Source organism: Chenopodium quinoa, unplaced genomic scaffold (assembly GCF_001683475.1).
Source record: "Chenopodium quinoa cultivar QQ74 unplaced genomic scaffold, ASM168347v1, whole genome shotgun sequence".
Taxonomy (NCBI): domain Eukaryota; kingdom Viridiplantae; phylum Streptophyta; class Magnoliopsida; order Caryophyllales; family Amaranthaceae; genus Chenopodium; species Chenopodium quinoa.
The window spans coordinates 254226-267340 of NW_018745240.1; the positions used below are offsets into that span (position 1 = coordinate 254226).

Here is a 13115-nt window from a genome sequence, read left to right on the forward strand (position 1 = left end):
GATTTCTTGTTTTTTTTTTTTTTTTTTTGGCTTTAGTAGGATTAAGATGATAGTCATGGGCCCAAAGTGGGTATAAAATAAGTTATTGTTCTTATTTTGTCAAATCATTCCCAAAAAATATTTATACAAGTATAAAATTATTATAAAATATTCGTATACATGAAAAAAATATATATAATTATTTACTAAGAAAAATATGGGGGATTACAATTGAATAAGCTAACATTAATTGAACACCGATTAACAGTCAAAGCCTGTTAATCCTAATTCGCCCCAAATAAACAACTAATGCCACAATTGTTAACCCATGTAGCAATTAGACCAAGTTGAAATTGATACAGAATGATTTTAATAAAAAAATAAATAAATAAATCTACCTTAGGAGCTGCTTAAATGGAGGAGAGAAAGCTCATAAGCCACTTCAATGAAGGAGAGAACTCAGAGTACGCTTCAGCGTATGAGAGAGAGAGAAGGCTTTCAAAAAAGGGAATTAGAGACCTTACAAGTTAAAACTACGAGTTAACGGGGGGTGTTAATGAGCAGAGCTAATTCGTGTATGGATTGAGTTCGGCTCGAAATTTTCGAGACGGATGAACCAACAAAACTTGGCTCGAGAAGCTATGGCTTAATTTTTTATTTTTATTTTTTGTATTTTATTTTAAGGTAATGATATATGTAGTCTGTAGGGCTATTTATAAGCATTAAATATACTTTCTAAAATGGAATTAAGTTGGGAATTCATGACAAAATCACGTGCAAATCGGTGTAATTAATATTTATCCTCATTATTTACCTTTTCAGCTTCTCATACATAGCCCTTAACCAAATAGTAAAATTATATAAAAACAATGGGGAGAAGTTAGAAATAATAGCACAAAATTCTTGTAAAAAAAAAGAAAAGAAATAATAGCACAGAATTTATTTAATACGGTAAAAAAAAAATTAGAAATAACAACACAAACATAGCCGTAACATAAAGTTAAGTTCTAATTTTCGAAATCAAGTTGAGTTTTATGGTAAGTTGAGATTTGATATTAGATTTGAAATGTTAAACTCAACAAAACCTGTGACTTGGCTAAAGTTTGAATGAAAGCCTAACGAGCTTACTTTGTTCAGCCTTGTCTCACTCGATTGTCCCTCCTATATCTAGTGTAGGACTATTTGGGAGTTTTGGGATAAAGAATCACGTGTTATCAGTCTTCGCTTGTTTTGTGAAATTTAATGGCCAACTTATTTTCGAAATTATCTAAACCCATAATCATGAATTTTGGCAGATTGTTTATTGGACCTAGAAATAAACTAGTCACCCTAGAAGTGATCAAATATAAAGTTGCTAAAAGTAAGCTCATTTAGTACTTAGCAATTGGGCCAAGCTTAAAGTGAATGCACAAATCTATTAAATTTGAACCTCAAGTGATCAAAGAGCAATTATTTATTCATATAGACTAGATTCAATCTCATATTATGATGATATTTCCTCCAAATGAATTTGATATGGGATTAGTTTGGGGTTAAATGTGCTTACATTAATAATACTTCTAGATAATACACCTTCTGTTTGATGTAGTTCTTAGTTGCTATTTTTAACACTTTTCAATACACATTTTTAAACATCAATTTTGGTTTTTTTTTTTTTTTTTTGATCTCTAATAGCGTATTTTTAAAAATTTTAAAGTTTATTATTTTGAAATTACACATGGTAGTGAATTTTACGGGACCTTGCACAAACTCGAAGTGTGGTTTTTTATACATCAATATAAATATCAATAAGAAAGGGAGAGAGTAATGCAGAATTGATTTTGTTACTTGTTGATATTTATGTGGCTAGTCAATATCACAAATGAAACTTCTACTGAAGAACATCCTGAAAAAAAACTTAAAGACTGTTCAATTCACATCTTGGATGATATTACAAACAACTTTATGCAAAAAGGAATTTAAAATTCTGCAAAAAGTCATTCTCTGGCTGATGTACAATACTTCACCATTGTAGAAAGCATGTTGAATGACATATCAGCTCGTTCCACTTTGATCCACAATATCACAGCATGCTTGAAGTGGTTCCTGGTGTCACGGAAATTACTCCAATATTGGTAAGGGCTCCAAATGCAAGGCGACCTTTGCTTTGGCTTCTCAAAAATACAAGTATCTCGATAAATAACTTGCAGAGGCATACCATCATATATCATAACGAACTGTTACCATATGCTCCTCCTAGATAGGCTTGTCATATCTTGTGCACACTATAACCAGGATCTTCTACGGTCAAGCTTTCCTTCCAATTCTCGAATTCAGATCCACCAAAGACAACTTGTTTTATGCCAACAAAACTGCCCATTTGGAACACCAAGCACAAGAGTTAATCTAAACAGTTGATATAAATCCTCTAGTATATATGAAGGAGAATAGGGATGCAGGTACATATCAAAATAATTGCTACACTAGAATGTAAAAATCAGACATGACACACATCCTAGAATTGGACATGGTTGCAAGGACACGAGTCACACGACATATACGGAACATGTTCGTTTTTAGAAGACTTTGCGTGAGTTAAAGCATACAGATGCATGCACACATCTTAAGCTGACTTGATAGTTAATTTTTGTTGAAATACTTGTGTGAAACGTACTTGTGAACACATATCGTACTTATTCTCATCTTCATTCTATTTGTACATTTTTTTTTCTACAATTAGGGGTTCAAGATAATTGAAGTGAATGAGTGAGCATGGAGTGTTGTGTAAAAATTATATACCCTCGTCAGAATGTCGATTGTTCGACATGGGTAGGAAGACAAGCTGAAGAGCCAAAGTAAAATAGGCTTTAAGTTGTCAGAAAAGAATAGCATTACTACATATGTACATATCTAGGCTCCTATCCGTTATAAATATCTTATACATTCCACTTCCATCATCAGATTTTCATTTTGCAGTAATAAGATTACCTAAATTAATAAATAAATTCATCTTATCCCTCACATATACATAAACTAGGTCCAAGATATGACTGAGACTTTAACAATAAGATAGATGGGGAACCGGGGAAGGTAAAAAGCCTTACTCAGAGCTTATCTGTGTCAATGCATTCAATAGAACATCCAGAAGCAGCGATTCACTTGTCCCAATATCAACCCTGGAGACATATTAAGCAAAAGTAAGTAATTACACCACAAATACTATAGAACCTTGCAGTCTGTTACAAGTAAAGCAGAGTCAAGCTCAAGCAAAATCACTTTCAGTTTGAATTAAACTTCATACCATATTCGTGCCACATTCTCTTGAATCTCAAGATCCCCTATATTATAAAAGGTGGTCGGATCAACATTCGCTCCTTGGATAGCGTCATAACTTAGTCTTTTGTCTAATGGAGATTGTGATAACTGCATCAAAGACAGAAAGCTTTTGAATTAGAAAGTAATTGTAACCTACTGACAAAGTTAATTTGAAGGGCATAATTTTTCCTCTCTATGTATACTAGTAATTGCATTAAGTTGATAAAAAGAGAGGCCTTTCTGATGAATGAAACAAAACTTTATTCTCAGGATGTTCATGAACCAAAGAATCCATAGAATCATCAGGAGCATGAATAGATATTCATGCAACTAAATAATATACAAAGCTAGTTTGTATATACATCAATGTGTGCACCCAAGAACAATTGAACTAAGAAATTGCACAAGTATCAACTTTTGGCAAGAGTACATATCTCCAACAATACACTAAACATCATGCTCCTGAAGAAAAGCATTACCTGCATATTCAGTGAATTGCAACCACCAAGACGTCCAATGATGTGCCACGACCGAATAACCTATAAGCAAACAAGATTACATGAAACTACATCCATTAAATTAGATTCATTTAGCGTCATATACCCTGACTTTTGAAGAATAGTGACTTACATCGCAAATCAAAGAAACGTCTTTTTGTAGTGGAGAATTGTAAAATTCAAACCATATATATGAATTTGTGAAATCAAATCTGCCAACCACCAAAAAGACTAAAATGAATGAACAAACTTAATTCATGGTTATACAAAACAAGACAACATTGCAAAGACTATTACAGGCATGAAAAGAAGTTCAATTGCTGATTGAGACGTTAGACTGTTAGCTTTACCAAGAAACCAAAAGCGAAATGGGAGTAATACAGCACAAGAAACTAACATGTTACCACTTAACAAATAATCATCCGATCCAGGTTAAATACAAGTTAACTCAAAAGTTATTCAATATTGTCCCTTACCAGTAATCCAGGTTATATAAAAGCCAACAGATTTTGGACTACAACAGACTAAGCAGACTAGGAGTTTGGACTTGCACCTCATATATGATAATTTTGCCATAGTGTGCAATGAATTTGCACAAATTACACATTAGACACTCTTCTTAACTATGAATTTGCATCTAAACAACACTTGAAACACAATCGACAAACGGTCACTATAAAGCAGCTGTGTATATGATTTCAAAGATGATAGCCCAAACTTACTTGTTGAATGTAACTTTCATGGGTGAGCCAGAACCAGTTTTAACCTGCAATATCTTGTTCTTTTTTTTCCTCAACCTTTCCTCCACCTGAAACATCATTCACTAAGGCACTAAGAACTCAAAATCACAAAACAAACCCTTACACTATTTCTCATTCATTACGCAATGCAACAGTAATTAATCAGCTAAATTCACCTAAAAATATTGATATACTCTACAAGATAAAAAACACGAACTTCATAGGAAATTCAATCTTACTTTGGACTGAGCAGTATCCGGATCATCAAGGCAGTTACCAAGAATTTCAGCAAATTCCGGGTCCCGGTCATAGTCTTTCTCTTCTCCTCTTTCCCTAAACCTCTTCTGAGGTCCATCAAGCTCCCCCTCATCATCCAGTACCTCGAATTCGCTCTCTGAATTTCGGGTTATCAGCTGTTTCCTACACCCTTTCTCCCTGAACAAGATTCTACAACCCCAATTTTGAGCCCTATAATTTCTGGGTTTTGAGCATTTCCAACTTGAATATCCAAATATTGGATAATGGGTGAAATTATTATGTTGAAAGGAAGCTAAGCAGCCAGCAGTCTTGGCTAATTCTAGAGGGTTTCCACCACGACACATGTGCAACATCTTCAAATTAAGGTTCATGCCACAAAAATTACATAATTAAAAATTGTAAATATTCATAAAATCCAATCAACAACTAAAAAAACCCAGTTCTGATCTAGATTTTGGGCAGTATTGGAAAGTTAAAGAAAAGTGCACAACATCAAAAACACAGATAATCATTAAATAAATCAATTGTACAAAACCCCAAAATGCAAAATGGATAGTTTAGTTTAGAGCAAAGCTAAAAAAAATTAGAGAAATTAAGAGCATAATTGAATACAGTGTGAAGAAATGTGCAGGGAAGTTACCTTTAAGGACTGAGAGAGGGCAGAAGAGAGCACGCTGAGGGGGATGAGTTTATAGTTTCGTATTATAGGAGTAGAAGATTATGGGTTTTTATTTTTCCTTTTTTTATGGGAAAGGTTGGTTTTTAATTTTTTATCACAAATATGATGAGTTAAGCCATAATATAGTCTTCTCCAGTTCTGTTGCTGCTGGTTTGGTGAGGAATGTTATTGACTATGGGGAATATGCGTGTAGTGTCTTTAAGCCGCCTGTTAATGTTGCTGCTGCTGCTGTGTGCTCTTGGAAATGTCCTGGTGCTAGGTTTGTCAAAGTCAATTGTGATGCTCACATTAGTGAGTATACAGGGCTGGGTACTGTGATCAGAGACGAGATGGGCGTGGTGTTGGCTGCTGCTGTTCGCAGGGAAAGTGCGGGGTGGAGTCCAGCTCTCGCTGAGCCCGGGGCTTGCCGATTTGGTATGCAATTAGCTATTCGCCTGGGGTACAATAGAGTAATTATTGAGAGTGACTCCCTCACGGTTGTTCAGTGTGTTGGGCAGAAAAGGGAGGGCTTTGATCCCTTTAGCTTGCTGGTAGAAGATATAGTGCTTCTCTCTTCTTCTTTTGCTGATTTTTCTCTGTGTCATGTCAAAAGGTCGGGAAATATCCTTGCCTATCTTGTAGCGAGGTGAGATTTTGAAGGTTGTAACGAACTCGTTTATTTAGGTCCCTCCCTCAAAACCTACAAACTTTGACAGGACTTGACCTCCATTAATATATTTCCATATCGTTTTCTTAAAAAAAAAGCCATAATATAGTCCTCTTTAACTTTGGTATTTGTGTGCTTTTAGTCCCTCAACTTTAAAGTGTGACATATTGGTCTCTTAGCCACCCAAGACTTGTACTTTCTAGCTGCAATAATAGCTGAGCACCAATGAGTCAGCAAAGTTAAAGGAAAGAGAGCAATTCTCAGTCTCTAATAACTTGAGTCATTAATGACTTAGTCAGCAAACTTAAGAGACTAATTTATCACACTTGAAAATCAAGGGACTAAAAGCACACAAATACCAAAGTTGATTGACTGTACACTCCAAATATAATGGTGAAGGTGTATGTATAAGGGGTACTGTGCATCAGTTGAATAACAAGCCTAACTTAAAAGAATGTGAAATTTGATTCCCATAAACGTGAAAACCAATGAACATAACAACTATTACTAAGATAATTTTATGTTCATTAGAGTTTATATTCATTAGAGTTAGTTTTCATGTTCTTTAAAAAATGTGAAAATTAACTCTAATAAACGTAAAGTTATACTTAGAGCTAGTTTAGTTGACACAAGTTCACGCGAATTTTCAAAGCATGACATTCATACGCTTTTCTTCTACGAATTCAAGTGAACATCCATCCATGCTATTAGCGAACTTCGCTTCTCCCCCATTATTTAGCCTTAAACTATTCTCCCCACATTTTCGAATCTAATAATTTAGATGTTGGAATTATATTTAAACAAACAAAGCATAAAGAATATTTACAAGGTATCAATTCCAAAACTTTGATCTTTATACAAAGTGCTCCTAAAGTAGAAACCATCTACCACTCACTCTCATTCTCTCAACTCTTTTTCTTTCTTACTCTTCAAAAAGCTACAAAAAGACAAACACACTACACACATTCAAACGAACACCCAAACAAGTGAAACAACTAACCTTCCTACTTTAACATTTCTCCCTTTCCCTTTCTCTCTCACTTTCCTCAAATCTCTCTCTTTGTCCATAATAATGCCATTACATTCACACTCCCTCTCCCCACTCATTCCATCACTCCTCCTCCTCTCTCTCCTCCACCCCTCCATTGCACACTACAACCCACCACCCTCCTCCTCCCCCCTCCTCTCCCAATGGGAGTCAGCGCGTGCAACATACTACGCCGCGGCAGACCCCCGCGACATCGTCGGTGGTGCATGTGGTTACGGCAACCTCGAAAAATCCGGCTACGGTAAAGCTACTGTCGGGTTGAGCACTGCTTTGTTTCACAAGGGTCAGATCTGCGGCGCTTGTTTTGAAGTTCGGTGTGTTGAGGATCTTCGGAATTGTATTCCGGGTACTTCTATTCTTGTTACTGCTACTAATTTTTGTGCTCCCAATTTTGGGTTTACTGCTGATGGTGGTGGTCGCTGTAATCCTCCCAATAAGCATTTTGTTCTTCCTATTGAAGCTTTTGAGAAGATCGCTCTTTGGAAAGCTGGCAATATGGCTGTTCAATATCGAAGGTATATACTATATATTTATATTCATTCTCTTATTCTTTTGGTATTTTGGTTATTTAAATGTAGATGGGATTTGATCTGAGGTATTGGGTGTGAGTAGTTCCGCGAGACTTTAACCAACTAAGCTAGTTGACATGCGAGGATATTTTTGGGTTTGTTTTGTTTAGTAGATGTAGCTTGATTGGAATTAATTCAGGTGTTGAAGTTTGATTATTTTAAATAGGTGGTGCAATTGAAAAAGGGGTTTTGTGATTATTGTTGTTGGGAATTTATGAGATATTGTAGTCATCAATTGCATGTGTTACAATGTAATTGTCTTGATAAAGTTGCTAGTTGTTGGTAGCTTAGTTGCATGTTTTTCAACCTGGGTTCGAAACTTCGTAGGCTATGTTTTTTCACTTAACCTCATATTTGAACTTGTTGTGAACTGATACCACTGATCTTGCCTTATTTGAGCTGATTACGAAGTACAAAAAGTAGGGCGATTAATACCAAAGCTAGTCCTTGAGAGCATATCAAATTTCAAGGAAACAGCTATGATTCTATGAGGATGTGTAATTGTAGACTATGTTCTTTACATGTTGGATTTTTTAGCCCCCTATTGCTTGTGAAATACAGGAATTTGTGTAAATTTTGGTTTGGGTTTGGTAATTCGGATTGGCTACGGCCTACAGGTCAATTTTGCAAAGTTTAGGTAGATTTTCATACTTGAAGAAGGGTGATGTTTTATCTATAATGACGGGCTTGCTTCAATGATATCAGATTAAACTTTGCCATTTGAGAAGAATTTTTTTTGCCTTCAAAAGCATAGTGCTCACACATAGTTTAAAAAATCTTCTATTGCATATGCTAAGCATGTAAAAAATTTCATGCTCCTTGCAAACCTTGATCGGGGAATACGAGTATAATGATCTTTATAGTGTTTCCTAAATGCTTATAACTTCCTAAAATAGGAGTAGTTCATGATTTGATCACCTGAGAATGTGAGATATCCTCTTGAACTATTCTCAAGGGTTTGAGCCGACATTATCTTAAATCCTAAATCTTGAGGGGTTGGGACAAGTGCTATTCTTTTATGGATGGAGTATGCTGTACCACAGCCAACGGGCCAAGTTTAGCACTGCTTGATACAAATTTACCTTTTTATTCAGTTACTTTCATCCTGTATAATATTTACTATATGATGGATTGCACATTGTGGTGCTTTTACAGAGCCTTCATAGAAGAGCCGCAGTCATAAAACTCATAAAGCATTGTGGGTTAAAATGTTATGAACATATGATCACATTTCATCCTAAATCAATGATCCAAAATTCTGTATGATTCTTCATACTCTTTCTTCTTTCTTCTGTTCATGTTTGGTATAACGTAACTGTTCATTCAGTAAAACGAAGAGGAATAAGTCGGACAACATCCTTGCATTCAGTTGATTTATTAATCAAGTAGTCTATTAAGGCAGTTCATGGTCTCCATACAAGGTTCACAGAAGTTTTAAGAATATATATCTTAAAAAAATTGGTACACAGGGAAAATCATTAGTTAAGCAAAAAAAAACTCCCTAAATTCTTAGTGCAGTTTCATAATAATTCTTCGTGCATGTGAGCTATGGAAAAGCTTTTCTTATAGACTATGTTTGGATAGGAATATTTGGAGGGAAAAGGAAGGCAGGGAAAGTGAGGGATATAATTGTAATAGACTAAAATTTGGTTTGGGTAATTTTGTAGTTAAGCAGAAATTTAAAGGATAGAGTGGACAGTGGAAAGCTTGAGTCTTTAGATGACTAATGGTTGGTTCTTACAATGGCAATAGCTTGAGGCTATTAGTCTCACACTGCAGCTTGAGGCTACTACTCTCCCCCTTACAAAAATAACATTCAAATCACATAACATCTACTAACATTCTACTCGTCTATTTATACTTAAGCAATCTCAAACAACCCTAACATTAATTGGAGTTTGTCCTACTGTCAAGAGAATCAAAACTGCAGGTTTCATGGTGCACTCCTTCATAGTGGAATGTTAATCAAATTTGTCTGCTTCCCCCGCCACCTGTGACTGTTGTTTACTGGCCCCCTTCCTTTTGGCCCTGCTGGACTTGCTCTGCTTTCCTCCCTTTCCTTTGAGTATACACCTTAAGTGGTGGCAGGCACCCTGGGTCTATCACAATAATTTCCCTTATTTGAGATAGGGCAAGGTTCCCTTTTCAATAAACAAAATCCCTCCATTGTTGGAAAGATTTGGAAAACAGTTGAAAGGTCACTCTCTCCCTTTCCTCACCACCTTTTCTCTTCCCTCTTTTTCCCTCCCCTCCCTTTCCATTCACTATTGTTATCCATACGTAGTGTAAAATCATGTCTTAACTATCTGTCTATCTGTCTTTTTAGGGGATAAAATAGATAAACATGTTTTAGGGACAGTCTCTATTTGACCTGCCTCCTCTTAGTACTCCGTATCCCTTTTGTACTAGATAAGTGTAATCTTTTTAACATCTGCTATGCAGTTTCAAATTTTAGAGTTTCTCGACTATTATTTATGTCATTCCCTTTGGAAATTTCATGACAAATAGCCCTTGCAATGGATTAGAACCGTCAAATTGCCAATGATATCCTATTATTGAACTTTATTTCATACCATTCCTTAATGCTTGAATGCCTTTTGTGGATTATCTCCATAACAGGGAGGAGGAAAAGTTATATACAACGTCCAAGCACCTAATTTTGAGGCCTTTTAAAACCAACAGAAGTGGAGATGAAGTATTTTTTTGAGAAGATTGAACAGGGATAGTAGCCTAGTGGGAGTATTTACCAATAGTTGATGGAAGCACAACTTCCACAATTATGTCTTCTTTCATGAATTTCTGAAGATATAAGTTATAATGGAATTTGGAGTGGCTAGGAGATAATTTAAAAATTCTTTACAGATAAGTTAACCTTTGAAGGATGAAATTGTTCTCACATAATCAGCTATGAGGCTGAATTCTCTTGTATTTCTTCAACAGCTTTGGTATACAGAAGAGGAGAAGAGTCTGGCATCTGGTGAATGGAAGTTTGATTCAGGGCAATCTGATGTTCTGTGAATGTGCTAAATTAAGAGTTTAAGACTTACTTTCTGAATTAAAAATCGTGGGCGGACTAAAATTGCCTTTAAGTTCAAGATTTATCAAGAGATTAGTAAAATAGATGGCTAATATGTTCTAGCTGGCATTTATTCTGCCCAAATGCCAAGATACACCCTGCAAGTCCAAATAACCTGCAAGCAAAGCTTAAGCCTGTCTTAAGAAAATCTATTTTACCCATACACTATCCATGCCCATTTCATATTAAGCTGAGCAGTTAAATATATTGAGGGTGCTAATGCCGATATTGGGACATGTAGAAGTTGAATTTGCAGGAGCATATTTAAGAGGATCATGGTTGGCGAGTACAAGATGTAGCTGAGCTAATATTTTGAGATTAAGGCTTCGATTGTTGGTTGTTTATCCATCAACTTTGAGGAAGAATGCTCTTGTGTCCCCTCAACAATTTTGGTGAAGGGTTGTAAAGCCGAGGGGAGTCAGAGTTTGATTCAGGGTTATCTGGTGTTCTTTGTAGATGCTATAGTTAGACGTACTTTCAGAATTAAAGATCTTTGTTTGATTAACTTAAGTTAAAATTTTATAAAGAGATTAGAAGAATATGGCCAGTATGATCTAGCTGCCATTTGTTCTGCCCAAATGTCAAGATGCACCCTGCTAGTCCAAGTAACCTGCAAGCTATGCAATGGTGCACATATTAAGAAAATTTAGCCTGGCCATAAATTATAGGTGTCCATTTTATATAAAATTGAGGGTGATTACTGATAATGCTGATGTTTTTAAATATTAACTACATTTTTAAGGAAAGATTGCCTTTTTGCTTTTCAAACTACTCCAGTAACACCACTAAAGATTATTAAGAGTGGCAGCAGTGACAATTAGCACTTGTGTGTGTGTGTGTGTGACCCATTTACTGGGGTATCAGTGACTAGGGAAAAAAGAATAATTCAACAACTATGTAATGTATAATATAGCATCTAAAGTTATGAAAAGTACTTCACAATTTTGGTAAAATCTTTAGCTGTCTATGTATTGTATTCATAATTTGTTTGATACAGAGTCTTGCGTGCTTAATATAGCTGGATCCTGGATGATCATGTTATCTCATTTCTTTTTAGGTTTTTACATACAATGATACAAGTTAATTGTGTGCCTGGAACCTGCTGGTGGTCTGCTTATGTACTTTCAGAACTCCTCTTTAAGAATGTCTTTTACCTCGACCACACCAGTTTGTTGTGTTTCCATGTAGTATATCTCTCACTCTGCACTTCTGCAGCAAATTAATCCACATATAACAGCTAGCACTTCCATTTTATTGCTTCATATGTACTGGAACCCGTATTATTCTTTATCAATTGCCTTCAAGCATAGATATAAAGCTAGCTCTGGTTCAACAAATAATTGAATTACTTTGATATTTCGATGTAGAGAGTTGCAATTAGATGCAGATAGTTTAAAGTCCCTTAAACTCAGTAGATAAATTCAGTTTTTCTCTTTTTTTTTTACTCCGTACATTTAATTTCTTAATGATCTATGCAGCAAATTACTTTTTTTTCGACTGCCTGTTGAAGTGTTTGTTCCTTGGTTTTGAGCAGGATTAGATGCAGAAAGGAAGGAGGGATTCGGTTTACCATCGATGCGTCTGGAGTATTTATGTCTGTTCTCATCAGCAATGTTGCAGGGGCAGGTGATGTTACCACCGTAAAAGTTAAGGGGTCACAAACTGGATGGCTTCCAATGTCAAGGAATTGGGGACAGAACTGGATACTCAATGCTAATTTGGAAAAGCAGCCTCTTTCATTTGAGGTCACTACAAGTGATGGGGCTATTCTCAAATCATATAATGTAGCTCCAAGGAGTTGGAAAACTGGCCAAACATTTGAAGGCAAACAATTCGATTAGAGGGCTACAATTCGTGATCTTATACTGCGAAATTATTGGATTAGAGTTCAGCTGTATAAGCTATTCTTGCTACACCTTCATTAGTTAGGTTAAACTAAAGAATGAGCCAAAGGCTTAGGATAAATTCTAGATCTCTGTATCATTGTATGTGGATGTACACTATTCCCCATTTTTGAGATAAATGGAATTTATGGCTGGTAGGCCATTGCCATCTTCTTTACTCGTCTGTCTTTAATACAGTACTTTGCATTACAACCTGGAAACCGAGCTCGGCACTAAGCATTACAATCTGGACACCGATCTCAGTACTTTGCAATACAACCTGGAACTCAAGCTTAATAGTTTGCATTACAAGTTTACAATCTGGTAACAGACCTTAGAGTTTGCATTACTAGTTTACAACCTGGTAATCGAGCTACACAACATAGCTTCCTCAGCTGAAGCTGAAGCATGCTTCAGAGCCTTGAAATACATCAGGGGATATGATT

At 35.8% G+C, this 13115-nt stretch overlaps 2 protein-coding genes across 3 annotated transcripts; one reads left to right on the forward strand and one right to left on the reverse strand.

The window, feature by feature from the left end:
- Positions 1-1783: 1783 nt before the first annotated feature.
- LOC110711121 lies at positions 1784-5540 on the reverse strand. Of its 2 annotated transcripts, XR_002509274.1 has the most exons (9): positions 5409-5540; positions 4750-5121; positions 4493-4578; positions 3904-3982; positions 3753-3812; positions 3260-3381; positions 3063-3134; positions 2177-2330; positions 1784-2064 (listed from the first exon to the last, which is right to left on the reverse strand). XR_002509274.1 is itself a non-coding variant. In XM_021889496.1 (8 exons), exons 2-8 carry the CDS (start codon positions 5119-5121, stop codon positions 2228-2230), a joined length of 894 nt encoding a protein of 297 aa, XP_021745188.1. In that variant the 5' UTR covers positions 5409-5540; the 3' UTR covers positions 1784-2227. The 2 variants fall into 2 exon arrangements, 1 of the variants encoding a protein (XP_021745188.1); XM_021889496.1 differs by having other exon boundaries at positions 1784-2330.
- A 1371-nt stretch (positions 5541-6911) lies between these two features.
- LOC110711122 (expansin-A13-like) lies at positions 6912-12847 on the forward strand. Its single transcript, XM_021889497.1, has 2 exons — positions 6912-7656; positions 12321-12847. Exons 1-2 carry the CDS (start codon positions 7166-7168, stop codon positions 12625-12627), a joined length of 798 nt encoding a protein of 265 aa, XP_021745189.1. The 5' UTR covers positions 6912-7165; the 3' UTR covers positions 12628-12847.
- The last annotated feature ends 268 nt before the right edge of the window (positions 12848-13115 follow it).

Excerpts from the sequence above, each read along its gene's own strand:
- LOC110711122 (XM_021889497.1), top strand. The coding sequence starts at position 7,166 with ATGCCATTACATTCACACTCCCTCTCCCCACTCATTCCATCACTCCTC. Across the intron at positions 7,657-12,320 it reads ATGGCTGTTCAATATCGAAG|GATTAGATGCAGAAAGGAAG; the intron begins GTATATACTATA and ends GGTTTTGAGCAG.
- LOC110711121 (XM_021889496.1), bottom strand. The coding sequence starts at position 5,121 with ATGTTGCACATGTGTCGTGGTGGAAACCCTCTAGAATTAGCCAAGACT. Across the intron at positions 3,813-3,903 it reads ACGTTTCTTTGATTTGCGAT|GTTATTCGGTCGTGGCACAT; the intron begins GTAAGTCACTAT and ends GTTTGCTTATAG. Across the intron at positions 3,135-3,259 it reads GAGAATGTGGCACGAATATG|GGTTGATATTGGGACAAGTG; the intron begins GTATGAAGTTTA and ends ATATGTCTCCAG.